General features: G+C 34.3%; 1 protein-coding gene across 3 annotated transcripts; it reads right to left on the reverse strand.

Moving 5' to 3' along the window:
• Positions 1 to 6731: 6731 nt before the first annotated feature.
• Positions 6732 to 18480, reverse strand: LOC121419050 (glycoprotein hormone beta-5-like). 3 transcript variants are annotated; one of them, XM_041613335.1, is made up of 3 exons: positions 18259 to 18480; positions 11499 to 11742; positions 6732 to 8651 (listed from the first exon to the last, which is right to left on the reverse strand). In XM_041613335.1, the coding sequence occupies exons 1-3, from the start codon at positions 18369 to 18371 to the stop codon at positions 8445 to 8447; spliced, it is 564 nt and encodes a 187-aa protein (XP_041469269.1). In that variant the 5' UTR covers positions 18372 to 18480; the 3' UTR covers positions 6732 to 8444. The 3 variants fall into 3 exon arrangements, with proteins under 3 accessions (XP_041469269.1, XP_041469270.1, XP_041469271.1); XM_041613336.1 differs by lacking the exon at positions 18259 to 18480 and adding an exon at positions 13286 to 13988; XM_041613337.1 differs by lacking the exon at positions 18259 to 18480 and adding an exon at positions 12161 to 12637.
• Between the last annotated feature and the right edge of the window lie 647 nt (positions 18481 to 19127).

Raw genomic sequence — 19127 nt, forward strand, 5'->3', positions numbered from 1 at the left:
ACCTTTCTCTCACAAAAATTGTATTATGAAATGTACAAATGATTTGAAATAAATTATATAAATTATTGTCTCTCTCGTATTTTTTTTTCAATTTTGTCTTTTAATAAGTCACTTAACATTCAGAATGTGTTACGTGTGTATGTGAGTATTTCAAAGGCATGTGGAAGGAATTGTAAGAGTGCGTGTTTGTGTTTTGTGTTATAAGGTGTCGGGGTGTGTGTAGGGGGTGCTTTTGCGCGTGGTTAATAGTATGCTTGTGTAAAAAAAGGTGTGCATGTATATACTTTGTTGTGTATGCAACGAAAACTGGGAGAAAGAGAGGAAAAGATATAGATAGTAAGGGAAAGAGAGATTTGTGGAGAATGTGGAAATGAGAAAATGGAGATGAGAGATGAAAATATCACATTAACCCATCTGGAAATCTCTCACATCAACGTAATCCAACACAAAATTCACACACACTCCCGCACACGTTGACATATCATTTTCTTTCAATACAGAATAGAAAAGGATAATGCTTTTGAACATATCGTTCATTCTACCAGTTCAGCATCATTCTCTTTTCTAAAGATAATACATTGTTATTTGATAATCTAAATAATATACACTGTACCATTTAATACCATAATTTCCATGTAACGTGGTATTTTTTTTCTACATTTTGTGTTTTTATTAGAGAACAAAACTAATCTCAAAACAATAACAATATCTAAAAGTGTTCCATAATTGTAAACAGAGATAAAGAAGAATAACAACCACAATAATATAAAGAGGGTGGCAGAAAAAAAACACATGGCAAAATAACAATTGTTCGGGAACGACCTTATTCAGACACATATACGCAGACATGGAATCTTGTGAGGATCGCTGCTGAAAGACTAGAATTCAAATCAGAAGTAAATAAGGTATAAAAAAGCAAAATTTACATGTGGCATTTAAGAAATGGTCCAAGGGATACAAAAGGGAGGTTTAAAACGCCATTTCCTAAAATGGGCGGAAAAATTGCGATTCTTTTTTGCTTGAAAATAATTAACTTCTTTCTTTTTCTTAACAAAGGGTTCATTTGAAACAATATTGGAGAGATTATTATTAAATCTGCAGATACAAATATAATATTTAAATGACAAGAATAAAATGTAACAAATATGTCAGTACAGATTCCAAATATTTAATTTTATCGAAATTGGTTACATTGAAGGTAATATCATTAACATTCAAAATGATTAAATCAAAGAAATCCTGCCAGATTAGAACAACTTTTTCACAATCAAAAAGAAAAAAAAGGACCAATGTCTCCTCCTTTTTACCACAGTCAGTCAAGTTAGGTGGGTCTTTCCTTTTAATCCTATACTGAAAATCATTCAGGGTGATAACTTTATGAAAAAATTAAAAGTAGCAACGTGGTAAGTTGGTTTTAATCAAACATATATGTCAGTATAGTTTATAATTCTTGAAAAAACAATAGGTATAGAACTTATGTAGGCTGATCTTAAATAAAGCATTTGAATGGAGATGATTTTCCCATGAAAATGGTTTTGCGTATATCTTTCAGTATATCGCTACATAAAAAAGTTTCTTTCTTTCCATAAGGAGTAGCAATCTTAAGGTGACGAAATAAAGAGAAAGGGAGGGAGAGTGAGTAAAGTTAAGAGGTTGAATAGAAAGGGGTGTACAATATACAGAGAGAATTAATAAGGGAGAGAGATAGAGAAGATGTGTGAGAGAGAGTGGGGGGGGAGAGAGAGGGGGGGGGAGATAAGATAATAGAAGAAGGGGCTTTTCACTTGACCTTTGAAAAGTTCCGACCTTCTGATGAGTGAAAGTGGGCGTTGGAGACGGGAACTTTCTTTGACCATGAATCCATGACGTATGATCTTGGGCGTGTCCAAGGGATGACGTCAACTGATGACTTGTTCACCTGTTTTCAACTCAATACTTACCAGGATAGAAAAGCTAGAACATTGGATCCACCTTTTGATTCTTAATTTGTTTTTCGAAAACACTCCAATCCCAAATAAGAAGTTTTAGATAGCGATACAGGGAATCCGCATATTCATTTTAAAGGATGTCCAAAATAGCGTAAAGCGCAAAAGCTTTTATAACAGTCCGGAAATTTACAAACGAAAAGTGCAGGTGTAAACATTTGCGAAAATATAACAAAAAATATAAAAGATAAAAACATCATCATCCTTTGTAATTATTGCTTTGATTTAGCATCAATTAAGGCGTTTTTCCTTTTCTTGATGGGTTCACGGGGCCAAGGAGACCTTTCATATTACTGCTCTTAATAGTTTAGAGGTGTTGCGTCATAACAAACAAAGGTGAAGTTGATCTGTACCATAAAAAGGGAGCCACAATGTAAGGAATGCTGCTGATAACCTAGGTGATGTAGCCAAACCCTACTTCAAGAGAACAAGAGCTTGGTAATTTAAAACCATTAAACCCTTAGATACAGTATATCCGGACCGTTCAATATACAGTGGATTGTGATTTGCTCGACTGAAAAAAATAAAATAGTTACGAGTCGTGGGGACTTTGATTTGCAATTTGAAAATGCAATGTTATATCAATACAATACAGAAATATCATTGTAATAGCGGAAAAATATTTGAATCATTTCATTACTTTTTATGAAAGCTTCCCGAAATTAGCTCGATTTATTGAAGACACATAAGGCCATAATAATTTATAAACTGTACTCTGATTTATCATTATATATTGTTAATCAATTATGCCTTAATTTATTCATTTGCCGCATTTTTGTCCATTTATTGATTATCATCCTTATCATAAGGGGGTGGGGCGTTAATCTTATAAATACTAATCAAGAGGGGCAATCATTATTATCACCATCGAGAACATAATGTAATCTACACTCAATTCATCAATTCTCAAATATACCTAAACAGTGGCATGGACAATGTATCCTCACGGGGGGGGGTTGATGATTCCAAAACGGTCAACTGCATGATGTATACATGACTTATATACATTATTTGTCCACCTTGAAACAAGGGGGATGTTTGTCCATTACACCCCACCAGTAAAGTTTAGGGATGTATCCCATATTCCAATCTGAATCTAACCCCACTTCACACACCCTCCGCACACCCTCAAAAACTACATGCCTGGATGCCTACATAAACCTGATATAATACCAATTAACTAACTAAATTTTATCTCAAATCTTATCGTGAGAGAAGTTAACATAGGAACGAGCTAAACATATCAAATAAAATCAGAGGAACCCCGTAGATCCTTATCGATATTTGTAATACATAAAAGCAAGCAATACAAACTATTTCATCATCTTTTAGACCTTCTCCGATATGATATTACCATGATAATTTTTTTTACATTCGATGTGAGATATTGGAAAGTTTTTGCTCTTTTATTAACAAGAAAACATCAATCATTTTTAAAGTACACTGTATATATTAGAAAGACATATATCTATTGTGTACACCAATAAGTAAACGAAAATCTAATAAGTTTCATCAAAAGCTTTCGCATAATGTGAAAACAACAATCATTTTTTTTTATAAAAGTACACTGTATATGTAATAGAAAGACATATACTTATTGTGTACACCAATAAGTAAATGAAAATTCAATAAGTTTCATCAAAAGCTTTCCCATAATGTGAAAACAACAATCATTTTAATTAAAGTACACTGTATATGTAATAGAAATACATTTACTATTGTGTACACCAATAAGCAAATGAAAATGAAAATGAAAATTTTATAAGTTTCATCAAAAGCTTTCGCATAATGTGAAAACAATCATTTTTATTAAAGTACACTCTATATGTAATAGAAAGACATACATATATATCTATTGTGTACACCAATAGGTAGATGAAAATTTGATATCATCAAAAGCTTTCGAATACGCCACCAATACCAACACATGTAATTGATTTATTTCCCAATCTGAAAATTAAAACGGAAATTGAAATATTGAGCATGAACTTCATGTGTTTAATCAATCAAAAATCCAAACTAAGCAAAGATTCATTCCATAACTTGTTACTTTCCCAGAATCTATCATCTAAAAATGAATGTTTCTGCCAACAATAATTCTGTGTTGCATTAAAATCAATCAATTAATCTAATCAGGAAGTCAAACAGCCAATTCGCTGAACCCAACTTTCACTATCTTCATTTAAAGCAACCAACTAACCTGACGAACTAGACAAGAGGACGGCCAATCTATTAGTCAACAGATTAATGAAAGACTACCAGATTAACCTACCTACCAAGCATCCATCGAAACCATTTCAAAATCATTTTGTACACACAATCAATATATCAAACCAATCAATCAGTTAGTCAATCCGACAAATCAATCAATAGTTCAAATTATCACTTCTTAAATTCAAGGGACCGGGGCGCCGTTGCATAAAAGTTACTATCATGGTAACTATGCCAGGTATCCACCATAGTCACGATGCTCAACAGCCAATCAAAATCGAGGATGGATAATCGATTAATCCATCAAATACTCAAGTAAACAATTAGCCAATAAATATTTCATGTAATCAATCAATCAATCAATCATTCACTTACTCACTCACTCACTCACTCAATCAATCACTCAATCAATCAATCAATCAATCAATCAATCAATCAATCAATCAATCAATCAATCAATCAATCGATTGGCCAATCAATTAATCACTCTCTTTACTCCTCAACCAAATTATCAGTTGATCAATATTATCCAGCAAACCAATCAATCAATAATTGAACAAACGACCAACCAACCAACCAACCGGCCAACCGACCAACCGACCAACCAACCAACCAACCAACCAACCAACCAACCAACCAACCAACCAACCAACCAACCAACCAACCAACTGATCAATCAAGATGTACAATTAAACCATATGCAAAATATATATATTAATGATTGAATTAGCCAATCGATAAGCAGATATATGAACCCATAAAACAATTTATTCCATTTAATTAATATCTCTTTTCATGTATTTCCTGTACATTAATTCTTTTTTTAACTTTTTTTTAATGGTGAGCGAATCGTACATAATATCAAATAAACGTTGCAATGGAGCATTAGCAACAATTTCAACGATTCTATATTTGGGTTTTCAAAGCGAGCTGTGTTACAAAATCTATAGACAGATGTTAAGATATCACTGATCTTCTAATAAACTTAGAAGTAACTCAGAGAGCCGACATAAATAACAACCCATCGGATAGAATGAATTCCACCCAGAGTAATGATTATCAGAAAAAATATGTGTACTCATCATGTCCTTCCAAAAAACACATAAACTTGAACGTATTGACACCACGTTTTACAAATGTGTGTGTGTAAGGGTGGGTGTGTACACTAACACGTGCTGGAAAACGAGGACACACACCGATGCCATGCTTCACAACGAGACATCCTCGGTACACAGATACATTGCAAACTTTTCCAGATTCAGTGTTCTATCGTATTGGGAGTATAGTTGAAATGTCCTCAACTCCAATATTATCGTTTTCCTTTTATCAAAAATTTCATAATGACATTCTGTGCATGAGATTTCTACTTACACACACATAAATTCTTGATTATACATGTCCTCGATTTCCACCATTAAATCGTGTCTGTATACGTGTAAGGGTGCGTTGATGTGTGAGGATGTGTGGGTGTATGTGGGGTAGTGGGTGTCGGACGGTAACCTCAAAGACCAACTTCCCCCTAAATAATTCGCTGCTCGAATTTACGCTTGTTGCCTGTTTGCCGGAGTAAGGCAAATTTATCTTAAAGATTTCTCTGCAATATCTTTGAAATGATAACGAGTACAATTTTTAAAATCAATATTCAGGCTCTCTTCATACTTCTAATTGGCAAGAACAAACCGCAAATATTGGTGCAGTTATTCAGTTATAGTTACATTCAACAAAAACTTCCATGAATTTCAACTAAAATAAATCTTTATTCGGGCGTCAAGACTATTACATAAACAGAGAAAAAGAGTACGTTCTTATTTTTAAAGGGATTGTCCAGGCTGAAGATATTATATTTCAATAAAAAGAGTGAACTTCACAGAGCAAAACGCTGAAAATTTGATTAAAATCGGATAACAAATAACGAAGTTATTGAATTTATTCCGGTGAAACAATTAGTCTAGGTATGTCTTCATAAATATTCATTAGGTGGGCTGATGATTTTATATTCCCACTTATTCTTATGTTTTTTATTATGTGAAATTATGTTTATTCCTTTTCTACCAAGAACTAAAACAATTGGATTGACAACTGATTAAGTGCATTCGTTATCTATTGCTGCAACTTATTTCATCATAATGGAGACACATCATGTACACATGTATATAAAATAAAACAATTATTATTTCATGTAATAACATAAGAACAAGGAAAGTGTGGATGTGACATCATCAGCCCACCTATTGAATATTCACGTTTTCACAAAATATTAATAAACGTTAAAATTCAATAACTTGGCCAATTGTTGTCCGATGAATTTTTCAGCATTTTGCTCTGTGAATTTTTCTCTTAGACTATTTATTTAAATATAAATATTTTCAGTCCGGACCATCCCTTTAAGCCTGCCGTGCAATATAACATTTAAGGTTGTTTCATGAACATGTTCGCAAAGTTACGCATGACTTCGCGAAAAACTGGGAAATGTTCTCATGCTATGTCAGTGGATTTGTATTTTATGCAACCCTTATCGAGCTTAAAAACTTGTTTTCAAGTAATGGTTAACAATGGGATTTAATCTAAAAATAATAACATTTTTCCACTTTGGCCTAGGACTTTGCAATGTTTAGGAACCTGATTCAGAACAAAAACAAGTTTTGGTCGTTCGTAATACCCCCAGAATACTATATTTCTCTCTCTTCAAGATTTAAAAGGAGATATGATGTGAGTGACATCATTGGTAATGAGAACAAATAAATAAACTTACATGTATTCTATAGTACTGATAACTTTTTAGAACATCCATTATTAAAACAAGTGATGAACAATCGTCCACCTCATTACACACAAACTACTAGCTACAATTCGGATAAAAAGTTGTTCATGTCATTAATCGCTGTCATATCATAACGGGAACGTAAGCTGACAAATAATAGTTGACACGATCTTCGTACATGAAGTACATGAAACAAAATGATAGACTGCGATCTACTAAACTTTCTCCTGTATAGTTTTATAAGACTTGAGAATATAACCAAATTACATAATTATTTATAAACGAGTATTAACGAAAATAAAATTGCAATAAAACGATATAATTGGGTAATTTATTATTTTTTTTAAAGTACGATAATAAGAACATGTTAGTAAAAAGAACATTGGTTGTGTTAGCGGTAAACCTTCTTTATTCAAACAAAACAAATAATATTAAACAAAAGGGGACCGAAACTAAATGAAGGAACGTAATAAGAACAAAACAACAAGTATTTTTTAAAGGAAATACCTATTAAAATCTATAACCCCAATAACATGACAATAAATATGATATTGCATTAAATTATTACATTACATTCTATCAAATAATAACCACTGGAATGTCAGAAAACGCCATTTCATGAAAAAGATTATATTTCGTCATACATCTAGTAGTTATACAAGGTGGTATATCCATAAGTTAACCTGGTATTAAGTTAATAATAATCCTAATTTTCATTTCACACTTTCTATTTTTTTTCAATATTTTTGTCCTTGATGAATGCATTAAAAATCCATTATAGCACATCCAAAATACTCAGGGATTAACTAAAAAGTAGATTATGCTCCAAGAAAGCAAGTAGCATACAAAATAGAGCAGCCTTGATATATATACCTTGTAACAAACTCTTTTTAAACTGAGATTTTAATTGTTATGGTCATTTTGTCTTTGTGGGAAAACAAGAATGCTCGAAGGCTTTGGGCTGTTTTGTAGTTCAACGGTAACATTATGTCTAGTGTAAACGTGGCAAAAGTAGAATTGGGTACATTAAAGTTGCTGCATGTTATACCACTACATGGTCAAAATGTTGCGTATTTCATGTACTTGTTCGAGTAGCTCTGGACTACAACTGGAGCAGTCCAATGTGTCTGTGGCAAATTGCCTTTATGGACGCTGTCAGAATACCAACCATTAATTGTTTAGTCTCATTCAATGCACCTCTTTACTTGTTGAAATAAATACTCGTGAGAACGATATGGGTGATGTTGATGACGACTACGGCAACCATAATGTCAGTTAAATCGTTGAAATGATGGAAATTATGGAATGTAAACTTAAACTAGAGAATGCACAAGCACTTTCCCTTTTCTTCTATCAACTAAAGTGCAAAGAAACAGGGACATGTTTCAATCATCAATGTTTCTTTTGCATTGTGGTGACTTCAGGCGACGAAACATTCAGACATTTCAGTAACAAAGGAAACTTATAAATTGAAATCAGTCTAACTCTCAAGGAAGAAAGTAGTCTGGTCTGTAGCCGTAGTGGACAGCCCCACCCCTGACCTTCTTGCAACCGCATGTGGTGGCTTCTACGTAAGAGAAGGTCGGGTCAATGCCAGGGGCACAGTTATCCAGAGTTATAGTGACGTTCTTATAGCTAACCGGTGTACAGACAGGATGACTGACATCAAAGAGTTTGGTAAGAAGCGATGGCACCTGGTAAAAATAAATCAAGAGATGAAATAATTTACAACATTCTACTTCCTGAAGTCACATTGCCATGATATTTTTTTCATTTTTAACAATAATAAACAAGGAATGTGTCATCAAAGCACTTTGAGCACTCCACATGGTGGATTTGGCGCGGTACAAGTCCAATTTATTATTGTTACTATTATCAAAGCTTTGACGAGTTAAGCGAAAACCACTTTAAAGAATTAAACATTAGACCAATATTCATGTATTATGAGCATTTAGATGAATAAAAAAGACTTCATCTCTCTAGGATGAGGAGATCGAACGGTTAGTTGATTAAATTTACTATTCCTAGATCTACATTAGAAAAGGCAAAGATAACTTTTAAATGGCCCTCATCAATCCATTGTCAGTTTCAATTATGCTGTCGACACAGGATTATTTTTGCTTAGGGGCTGCGGAATGATTTTGGAAGTGGGGGAGGGGGACCGACCAAGACGAAATGATAATTAGTACTTTTTTACGTTTCATAAACATTTATTAATTTGCAAAAGATGCGGGCTGAAGGCCCCCAGCCCTCGGTTCCACGGAACCTGTTACTTGGGAAAAGGGATCGAATTCATCTCTCTGATATCCATGCATCTTGATATTTTGCATATCATGAAAGCAGTCTCCCCAAGGTATTTTACGCATCTCGATTTTCTCTTTCCCCAGGGTTTTTTAATCTTAAGTCTTGCTATTTTTTAATTTATTTCCAGTGATAAACAAGATATAGGAGAAATAATATATACAATGCTGATCTATAGGTTTTAGAGAAGACAGAAAACCTGAATGAATATTTTCAAAATAAATTTTATTGCTGAATTTTTATGACAAATCACGCTCATTTGAGATAATTCATTTTGAAGAGAAAATATACATTTTGAACATGACGGCGTAATCTCATAACGCCCTCCCATAGAGGATATATGAATACGCGTAATCGCAGTAGTCAGAGATGCGCCAGCTGGAGATCACCAACGCATGCAAGCCATGGATTCAGCCTCTCTGGCGGATCGATAACGGCAATGTGTAAGGTCTTTTTACTCATACTATGAAACAAAGGACGTGGGTTCTACTAATTTTTAAATATTCTTTGAGAAAGGAGTGAGCTGGATCCATGTAAACTTTTTATATTCATGACCATGAAAAATGATGCTTAGCTTTCAAAGGAAGGAAAGCAGTTTCTCCTATTCATTTTGAATTACCTATGTCAACTATGGCGATTAGGTACACACACCACTCCAACAAGAAATGGCGTGCACCAAAACTTTATTTCGAATTTTAATAAAAATCCAACGTTAAAATCATACAACCAGGTCTACTTTTCATAAATCTGCGCTGTAAGTCATTGTTGGCGCCCATACTATTTTTTTTGTTCCTGGAGTAAAAATTATGGCATATTTTTTTCTTCGGTCGGCTATGATGGACGTACATTTTCTACATGTTTTTGACGGAAATCAACTTAGGATTGCAAAACAAATATGAACACATCCTTTGAATCTACACTCTAAAAAATTAAGTGCTAATTCAGCTCTTAAAGAGCGTGTATAGTGACTGCACTTCGGAGTGCTGATTTGTCTAGTTCAAATTTGAACGAGAAAAATCAGCACTCCGAAGTGCAGTCACTATACACACTCTTTAAGAGCTGAATTAGCACTTCATTTTTAGAGTGTATTATGAGGACCATTGGGATCATTCTGGAACAGTTCGTTTTATTTTGATAATGCTTTAAATATGGACATTTCTTTGTCAACACAATTGTCACTCTTGTGATGGTTGCTTCTCCCATTATACAGAGCATACGAGTTTTTACCGGGGAAGCCAATGCCAGAAAAGACAACGACTTGCACGACCATGACGGTGGACAACTAAAGTTCAGAGTATTAAGCCCGGTAAGCCTATCAACTATCTTATTGTGTTTAATCCCCACCCTTTCTACCTTCCAATATTCAAACGCACAACCACCTCCTTTTCCCAATGAAAAGTGACACGGATTTAACTCATCACGATAATGAGAAAGATTCTACACTATTCGAAGTGTGATAAGAGATTAAATACAAGGATTAGGAAGATTGAGGATGTAGAACCAAACAGAACACAATGAAACGAGAATACGGGAATTGCGTAGTTGCACCTCTGTTTTTTTGTTATACGGGCTATTTGTTTTAGAATCATCAGTGCTGACTTCAAAACTGCTTTCTTATCAAATGAAGAAACGTATTTCGGAATATATTAGGAATGCCTATTGTCTATTGAGAGTCTTAATACATACCTCATTATACTGGTAAAAAAATATACTGTTTCAGCTAAATCAAATTGCTCTTAAAAAGTAACTCTTCTAATGGACCCTGAAATCTAAACCTTTAGACGCAGTTCGTACTCTGATTTACCCAACAGCTGATACCATCATTGTCAGCATTAAATTTTACTTGATAATCAGTAATAAACTTTTTGTGAACCTCATTGTTCTATTGGGGTCGTCTATTCGTATATTTATCTATAACCATTAGCAAGATAATACGCTTTTCTAGCTCAAAGATCTTGTATTATTTCGAGAAAAAAAATCCGAGGAACCTTAGGTCAGGTACAAGAAAGAAAAGGACAAATCGTAAATAATGATCTTAAAAATCCCCGAATATACAAAGTGTGTAATCATCTTTTATTTTTACTAATTATTATATTGTAGTCGAGTACAAAATCGCATGCATAATTGAGGTTAGTTAAATGAGTATTCAAGAGAGAAGGGTGGAAATTAATGGGCATGATTCTTTGCGGTACAATTGGCAGTACAAAATGAAAGTCGTATATTCTTATCGATATAAGTACCTGGTAACTGTCACATCTACCCCAGCAACCCCGGACGTTAATGACGCTTGAGTCGCAGCCGGTTTTTTCCGCCACATGTTTCATTCCGGTGTGTACGTAGCAATCAATGGCAGTCGCAGGGTCGAAGTTGGCAGTGGCAAGATGTGACGTCATGACAACTAGCATCGTGGCAGTGGTTAAAGTTTGAATGGTGGACACCATGTTGAAAGAGAAAGATTCAGGAGTTGATTTCGAAGGTCTGAGGCTGTGCGAAAATTAAGAGGAAAAAATGTGTACTTGATTGGTAATAAAATACATTTAATCGCAATTCAAAATAATAGTCGTGTAATGGTCAAGAAAGAAAGACATTCATAAACCTGAATTTGTATTCCATTTGCATTTAGATTTTCCTTTATTTTCAAAATGCGTTCACGAAGTATTCCATCAATTTGATTGAACTTAACACAACCGCGAACTAAAATGATTACAATTGAATAAGCTTGTATAATTAAAGAGTCACCAAAACGAACATTGATGTCCTGTAAATCTTGCAGATTTAAAAAATCAGAGATCGTCGGGAATTGTATACTAAAGAGAAATATTTAGTAACATACAATTTACTGAACTCACATCATTTTTTAACATGCAGATGATAAAGCACATCTGATCCAGTATAGACTTACAAAATCAAAGACTGTTTAATACATTGTACTCCTGAATTTTCTCATTATAGGATGAGAAAATCTAAACCACCATCTTAAGAGTCCAAATGCAAATATGCTTGCCACTGGGAATCGCATTACGGTAGAGAGATAACAACTGACAGACTCTCGTGATCAAATCAGTACTCGACATCTGATATGGAGCCATATATTCGAGATTTATGGTAGAGATAAAATCAAATCTCGAAATTCAATAAAAAATTATAAACATGAAAGATGATGGATACATGTTTTGGACATGTGTACCAATCTAGAAGCTAATTATCTTGGGAAGGGAAATGGAGTAATTTATTGCCAGTAATCATATTCAAGACTACCATTCCTCGATGATGGAATGATATCTGTAATCTCACACACGAACCATGCATGAATGAAGGTAATCCGGAACTCAAATGACGCAATTACCCTTCTCCCAGAAATATTGATCAATGGAATTATGTGATAACGGCTACGAGATTTACCAATTTTCAATGATTGCAATGAAAATCAATTTTTGACAAATATGAACGCAATCGGTGATACACATCAATAAATCATTTTACGGAATTGTTATAATAAGTACTAAAAGTATGTTCTATTAGGGTATATATTTGAGATATATATTCTTACGAACTGGAATTACAGAGCTTTTAAAGTTTGAGATAACGAAAAACTATTTGAAAATGAAATTTTAAATGTTAGCTTTAGAAAGAAAGTTATTTGTGTTTTAAAAGCTTAGCTCTGAGTCAATGATGAAACCATTTGATCGCTATAGATATTCGATGGAATATGATATATATATATATATATATATATATATATATATATATATATATATATATATATATATAAATAAATATGTCATATTCATATATGCTCGTATTCCACATCTGACCATCGAAATTAGAAACGCTCTGAAAGACACAAGCTTTTATGATCTGTTTTTAGTACAACCCAGTCATGCATTTTTTTTTCATATCAAATCCTCCACTGTTTTAATTGGTATATTAAAACAATGACATTAAAATTGCAAGAATGCAAGAACTTAAGTTGAGCCCAATAACTCTCAAATCTTAAGGTGCATAATAACCAGTAATTCTTCCCTACCTTTGACGAATGTCACCTTTGCGGAATAAGCAATGATTCGATAAGGCACATCTGTAACAGGGAACTGCTTGCAAATCGGCTGAATGACAGCGTAGAAAATCTAATCAATCATTGGCCAAACTAAATTTGTAGAAAGCTTAACTCTTGTGCTCCCTTGTGCTATCGTAGGCGCATTACCGGACACCGTTGACCTTACACGACCTGGCGTTAAAAAGTAGACGCCACCTTCGATGCAAATGAATCAACGTTCATTAAAAATACCGACGTGATCATTAAACCTTAATAACACAATGCACAATGTAACTGTCCGATAAAAGTCACTTGTCCAGTTTAATGCAGATATGAGCTGTTGAGAAACAATGCACCAATGTATTTGTCTCTATATGTTGACTGAGGATCTCTTTGTGTTTCTAGATCAAAGTAGATAGAATGAAGTGGAGTACCTGCGCGGTGCCTTTTCACGTGTCGCCCGGTGACGAAACTGAATGTTAATCTAGCGACGATGTGACGTGACTGCGTTCTCCTGTGTCAAGCATACCAGCAACATGAGAGCAGCTAATTCAGTCTAGATGGGACAATCCAATGAAATTTTCAGGGAAAATGATGACACTGTCAGTATTTGAGAAGGATGAGAGGAACGGAAACCAAGGGAAACAATGCGTAACCAAGTTGTTGATGATTAACTGTTCACGTCCTCTGAGACTGCCGCCTAAAAAATCGGTTTGTCATGTTTGCTCATTCTTACCACATTCTACAATCACCCTCGGACGATGAGATAAAATGCAAACAAATCATTTCATCACGGTTTCCTCCATCGATTAAAAACTCAGTTTAAGAGACTGGAAATAATTCTCATCTTTTGAATAGCTGAATTTAACGGAAACCCTGTTTTTTTTTAATCCAGGATTTAAACTATCAGATGATTTGAGCAGTATACTTGCAATTCTTACTGCTTATTCGTATAACCTACAGCTGTATTTTGCAAAGCTACAGATTTATAATTATAATGAAAGTAAATCCCGGCACGTCAGAACTTAAATGAATAAAATTATCGCCATCGTGATTTAAACAATTTAGAACCTAAAACAAGCAATAGTCCCTCAACAATCAATACATATAAAGAACAATAACGAACCGCAGATCACACAAAGACATGGAGAATATAAAAGCTATACAAATAACAAAAAGCATAAAAACTCTGATCAGATAATTAACAATCATCATATTACTTGTTCAAATAACACGTAAAAATATATGCGATATATATTGCATAACTATATTAGCGTGAAATTATATCTGAAACGTCAAATTTGAGATAACATAAATCCATTTACTACCATTTAGCTATAACACAATATGAGTGATAGAAATTCATGAACAATATGAATTATGAAATTATTTAAGATTAGATAAGATGTTACTAGTATTTACTTTAAATTACACATTTTACAAAATAAGGCAACTTAAAATATACAACACATTTTCATCATCTCATAATGATAAGGATATTGCCAATATCAGATATTTCTTTTTAACAATTCCTTTTGAGGTTTTGTTTGGGTTTTTATTTGTGTGAACGCTATTCCCGCAATCTATTTTCAATGTATTTTTTCGTTATGAATGTTCAACCATAAAGAATTTCAATGAATTCTATTATGTCACTGATGTGTACATGAATCCATATCATACCAAAAAAGTCCACCTAATGCCCGACCTAATGACCTTTTCTGTCATACCACTGCTCCACACGACTATAACATAAAAACGCTTGTTTGGTCTTTGAAGTACAGAATTGAAAAATCAAATCAAAATGGAGAAAGTGTTTCAATAACTATTCAATGTGGAACACTTTCTACTTCCGGTGCTGATAGAAGGGAGGGATTCCACGTATTTGGGATTTGAACAGCCAACCTAGGCATTGTGAACTGTTATATTGTTGTCACGTCTTTACGTCATTGCAAGTCAAACAGATACTGTGTAAATTGTCCACGTATTTGGTGTTTGATCTTGACCCGACTATTGCGTAACTGCTCACGTCTGCCGACCATAAATAAATTCCCATTGTAGTTCGCGTGGGCGAAAAAGAAGTATACTTTTAATTGAACGAGATGGGCATATGTGCGAACACTTCAGATGCTCCAGAAGTTAAGACAGTTTAAAAACGAAAAAGGAGACATTAAAAGAGAGAAAAGAGAGAAACAAGCAACATTTTATATAGACAAATACGGTAAAAAATAGAAAGAGCCGAAGAGAGATAAGAATATAGATGTTGGAATGTAGATAGAAAAAAGTGATACCGAGATGGACAAAGATGATGAAAGAAATAAAGGAAGAGAGAAGAGGGAGTGGAAAGCGAAACGGGTGGATATAGAGAAAATATGGACTCATAGCGAGGATGGAAAATAACTATCGGAAAGGAAGATGAATGTATCAAAGATTCAATTGATGCGTGAGATGAGGTTGAATTTATTGCCGATGAAGGATAAAAAAAAAACTTGAAAAGATCCCAATGACAATAGAAGAAATGCCACAGCCACACTCCAACACCGACTCCAGATCGATCAAAGCTATTACATTGTTTCGAATGCCATTCCATTGGTTGGTTTGGAGTCGACTTCATGGGTGTGACTGTATCAATGTAACCAACGTCTGACTAAGCCTAACTCTTCATTCATCCCGATGTCCTTGCAATATTCAGAAATCCACGAAATTGAAGATTGATTGATTACAATCATTACAGAAATATGTTAGGAAGTAATTTGTTTTTTTTATTGAATGGATATTCCATCTTTTGTATTAACTGGAATTTAATCATAGACTTGGACATGGGGGAGGTCAGTATCCTAAAGACTTCGAAGAGGCAAAGTCATTCTAGTCAGAAACCACAATGACGTTGCATTTCTTCAAGATTGCTCATAAAGAGATAACGAATGATTTGTGTAGCATGTGTGTAACCACATACACCGGAAGCAGGAAGGGAGGGGGGCATTTTTGTTTTCCAAAGGCCCCCACATGACAGAAAAAAATAAATAAGGAAATAGGCAAAGATGTGGAAAAAAAGAAGAGGAACATTCGGAAAATGTTATTACTAATTTGATGTTATTTCTCATTAAATATTTCTCTATTTGCATTTTTCTTTTGTTTTGTCTGTAAAAGATTCTTTCCCATCACATGCTGCGAATGAACCTTGAAATAGAATACCATTATTGCACATCATTGTTTTTGAAAGTAGGCTGGGTAGTTGCCGCAAAAGCAAAAACTTTTAATTGTGTGAGGGTCATGGGCAGAGACGCAGAGTTATTCTACAATAATGTTTTCTTCTTAAATGGGTAACGCTGCGAGATTTTACCTTGTTTCATGCAAATAGGATTAATTCAATGGCTGCTCCCAATGTTCGTAGGGGAAGGGAGGGGGGGGGGGACCTAAATAGAAAATAAGAAAAGTTACATCATTCTATTATTCATTTTTTATTATAAAGTCACTATCGAATAAAAAAAATCCCTTGAAATAAGCAACTTGATTGTACTTTCATTGGACATAAAACAGGTGCAAAACAAATTAAAAATGAGGAGAGGAGGCTCAAAACATGTAGTAGGCTCATGGTTTTACTTTATCCGTACTGTAGTTATTGAGGAGTAACTAGTGATATGTCAGAGAAATAAGCCTGTTATAATATTGAATAACATTCAGTACGTTTATATGTTTTACCTGTCTTACTTATTGACTGTGATAAAGTATAGTCATATTCATATACAGTGGCGTACCGTGGGTCACAATTGAGCGGGGGTACAGCAATTTTTTTTTAGTCACTTAGTGGGCGCGCGAAGCGTGCTTAATTGTCATGTTCATGTATACTAACCTAAAAGACATTTTAAAGACTGTGCCTTTGAACGGACATGTAATTTACCGATCAAATAATGCGTGCGCGAAGGGCGCGCTGAAAAATTTTGATATTCAGACCCCCAAGAAAAACATTATAATGTTCCTTTTTTTGGGGGGGTCTAAATATCACAAACTTTTGTAATCATGATACGTACCTGTCTCACAAAAAAAAAACTAAGCGAGCGCGAAGCTTTAGCTATGATTTTTTAGTATATTTTGACTCAAAACAGGGATATTTTAAGCACTATTTTTTAAAGGAATTCATGAAGAGCATTCATATCCCACCATAGTCATCTAAAGCGAGCGCCAAGCGCTTGTTGATTTCGTTACAATTACACCTTAACACATGAAGCACTTTTTGTAGTCATTGTAATCATGAACATGATACGTTTCTCACTCATCAAATGTTACGAGCGCGAAGCGTGAGGTGAAAATTATACAGACCTGAAGAGGGGCATTTTCACACATTGCACACATATACTGTTATAGCTTATTGCCAAACACGATCAATTAAGTATTCGAAAAAAACATCCGAAACCGAATCTTCAATATTCACAGAAAACTACATGACTCAGCAATTTGAGTGTTTCGTATAGGGACCAATGAAAATAACTGGATGTATACTGAGTGAAATTAGAGAATAAAATACACACCCTTACAAAATGAATAAACATAATCCCTCTATTTATCATAGCCATATCATACAAACGATAACTATATATCTATGTGATAATTAGCATTGTAATACGATTATTAAGATTATCCTGTTAAAGAATAATACAGCTGAGGACAAATCTGCCATCAATCGAACGGCCGATGGAAATTAAGGTGTCTTTAAAGTTGCAACTAACAGTAAAGATGGCTCTCTGTCTAACGTAATCTTATCTAAGTTAGATACCCTTTAGTTTTACTTCTTATTACTGAAATACTACATCGATCTTTATCTATCTTCCAATCTGTCTATATATTCACAAATTAATTAATCAGTTATAAATGAAACAAATAATCATCATTGCAAGTACAAAATTGATTATTGTTAATTCAAGAAAAAAAGGAAAATTACCATGATACCATAGATAATTTATGCTTACCTTCCGTACAATTTCGACTGCAGATCATGAAAACGATGATAACGTAGAATGTGGTTTGTTGGAGAAGGAAGGTTGCTTAGCTGGAATTCTTTCGTCTGTATTTTCGTCACCATGAGATAAAGACGAAATTTAAAGACGAAGTTTCACTCGCTGTAACATGGGTCATCGCTGGGCGAAGAACAGGAGATTGGTGATCATATGAGATGATAATGATCTGACAGAGCAGCTTAAGGGTTAAATAATGAAACTATAAGTAGAGTGAGACTGAAAGTGCGAGAGGAGGAGAGAGAAGGAGAGAGAGAGAGTGAGATGGAAAGAGAGAAGGAGAGGTGGGGATAAGGTGTGTGGGGTGTGCGTATGTCTGAGGATGTGTAATAGAAACAGGGTAGGAAAAGATGGATGTGAGCGACAGATTTACATGCTTTTTTGAGGATAAAGAGTAATGCGTTTGACCAAAATATGATTTTCATGACGAGGAAGGAACAATTACCGCCCGAACAAAATATCAATTTAAAAATCAAAGCCGCTCTCCGGCATGTCCGGTGGTTGTCAAAACCGTAACCGTGAAAACCCCTTTTCGGGGAATCACTATGGCTGATTTACTGAATAAGGGATATAAAAAAAGGGCGAAGCCAGTGCATTTTGACATTGTTTGCTATGGAAATGAATGTGATGTACATGGATGTTTCCCTTTATAAACACCAGAATAGTAAAGAAAGTAGTCCCACGACGAATCATCTCTTTTCAGTGATTATCTTTTGTTTGATTTTTTTTAAATCAGTGTCCTCTTTCCCCCTCTTTATTTATCTAAAATAGTAAAATTGTTTGCAAAATCCCGGGAGGTGGGATGCGTTCGGCTCCTGCTCCAT

Source organism: Lytechinus variegatus, chromosome 7 (genome assembly GCF_018143015.1).
Source record: "Lytechinus variegatus isolate NC3 chromosome 7, Lvar_3.0, whole genome shotgun sequence".
Classification (NCBI taxonomy): domain Eukaryota; kingdom Metazoa; phylum Echinodermata; class Echinoidea; order Temnopleuroida; family Toxopneustidae; genus Lytechinus; species Lytechinus variegatus.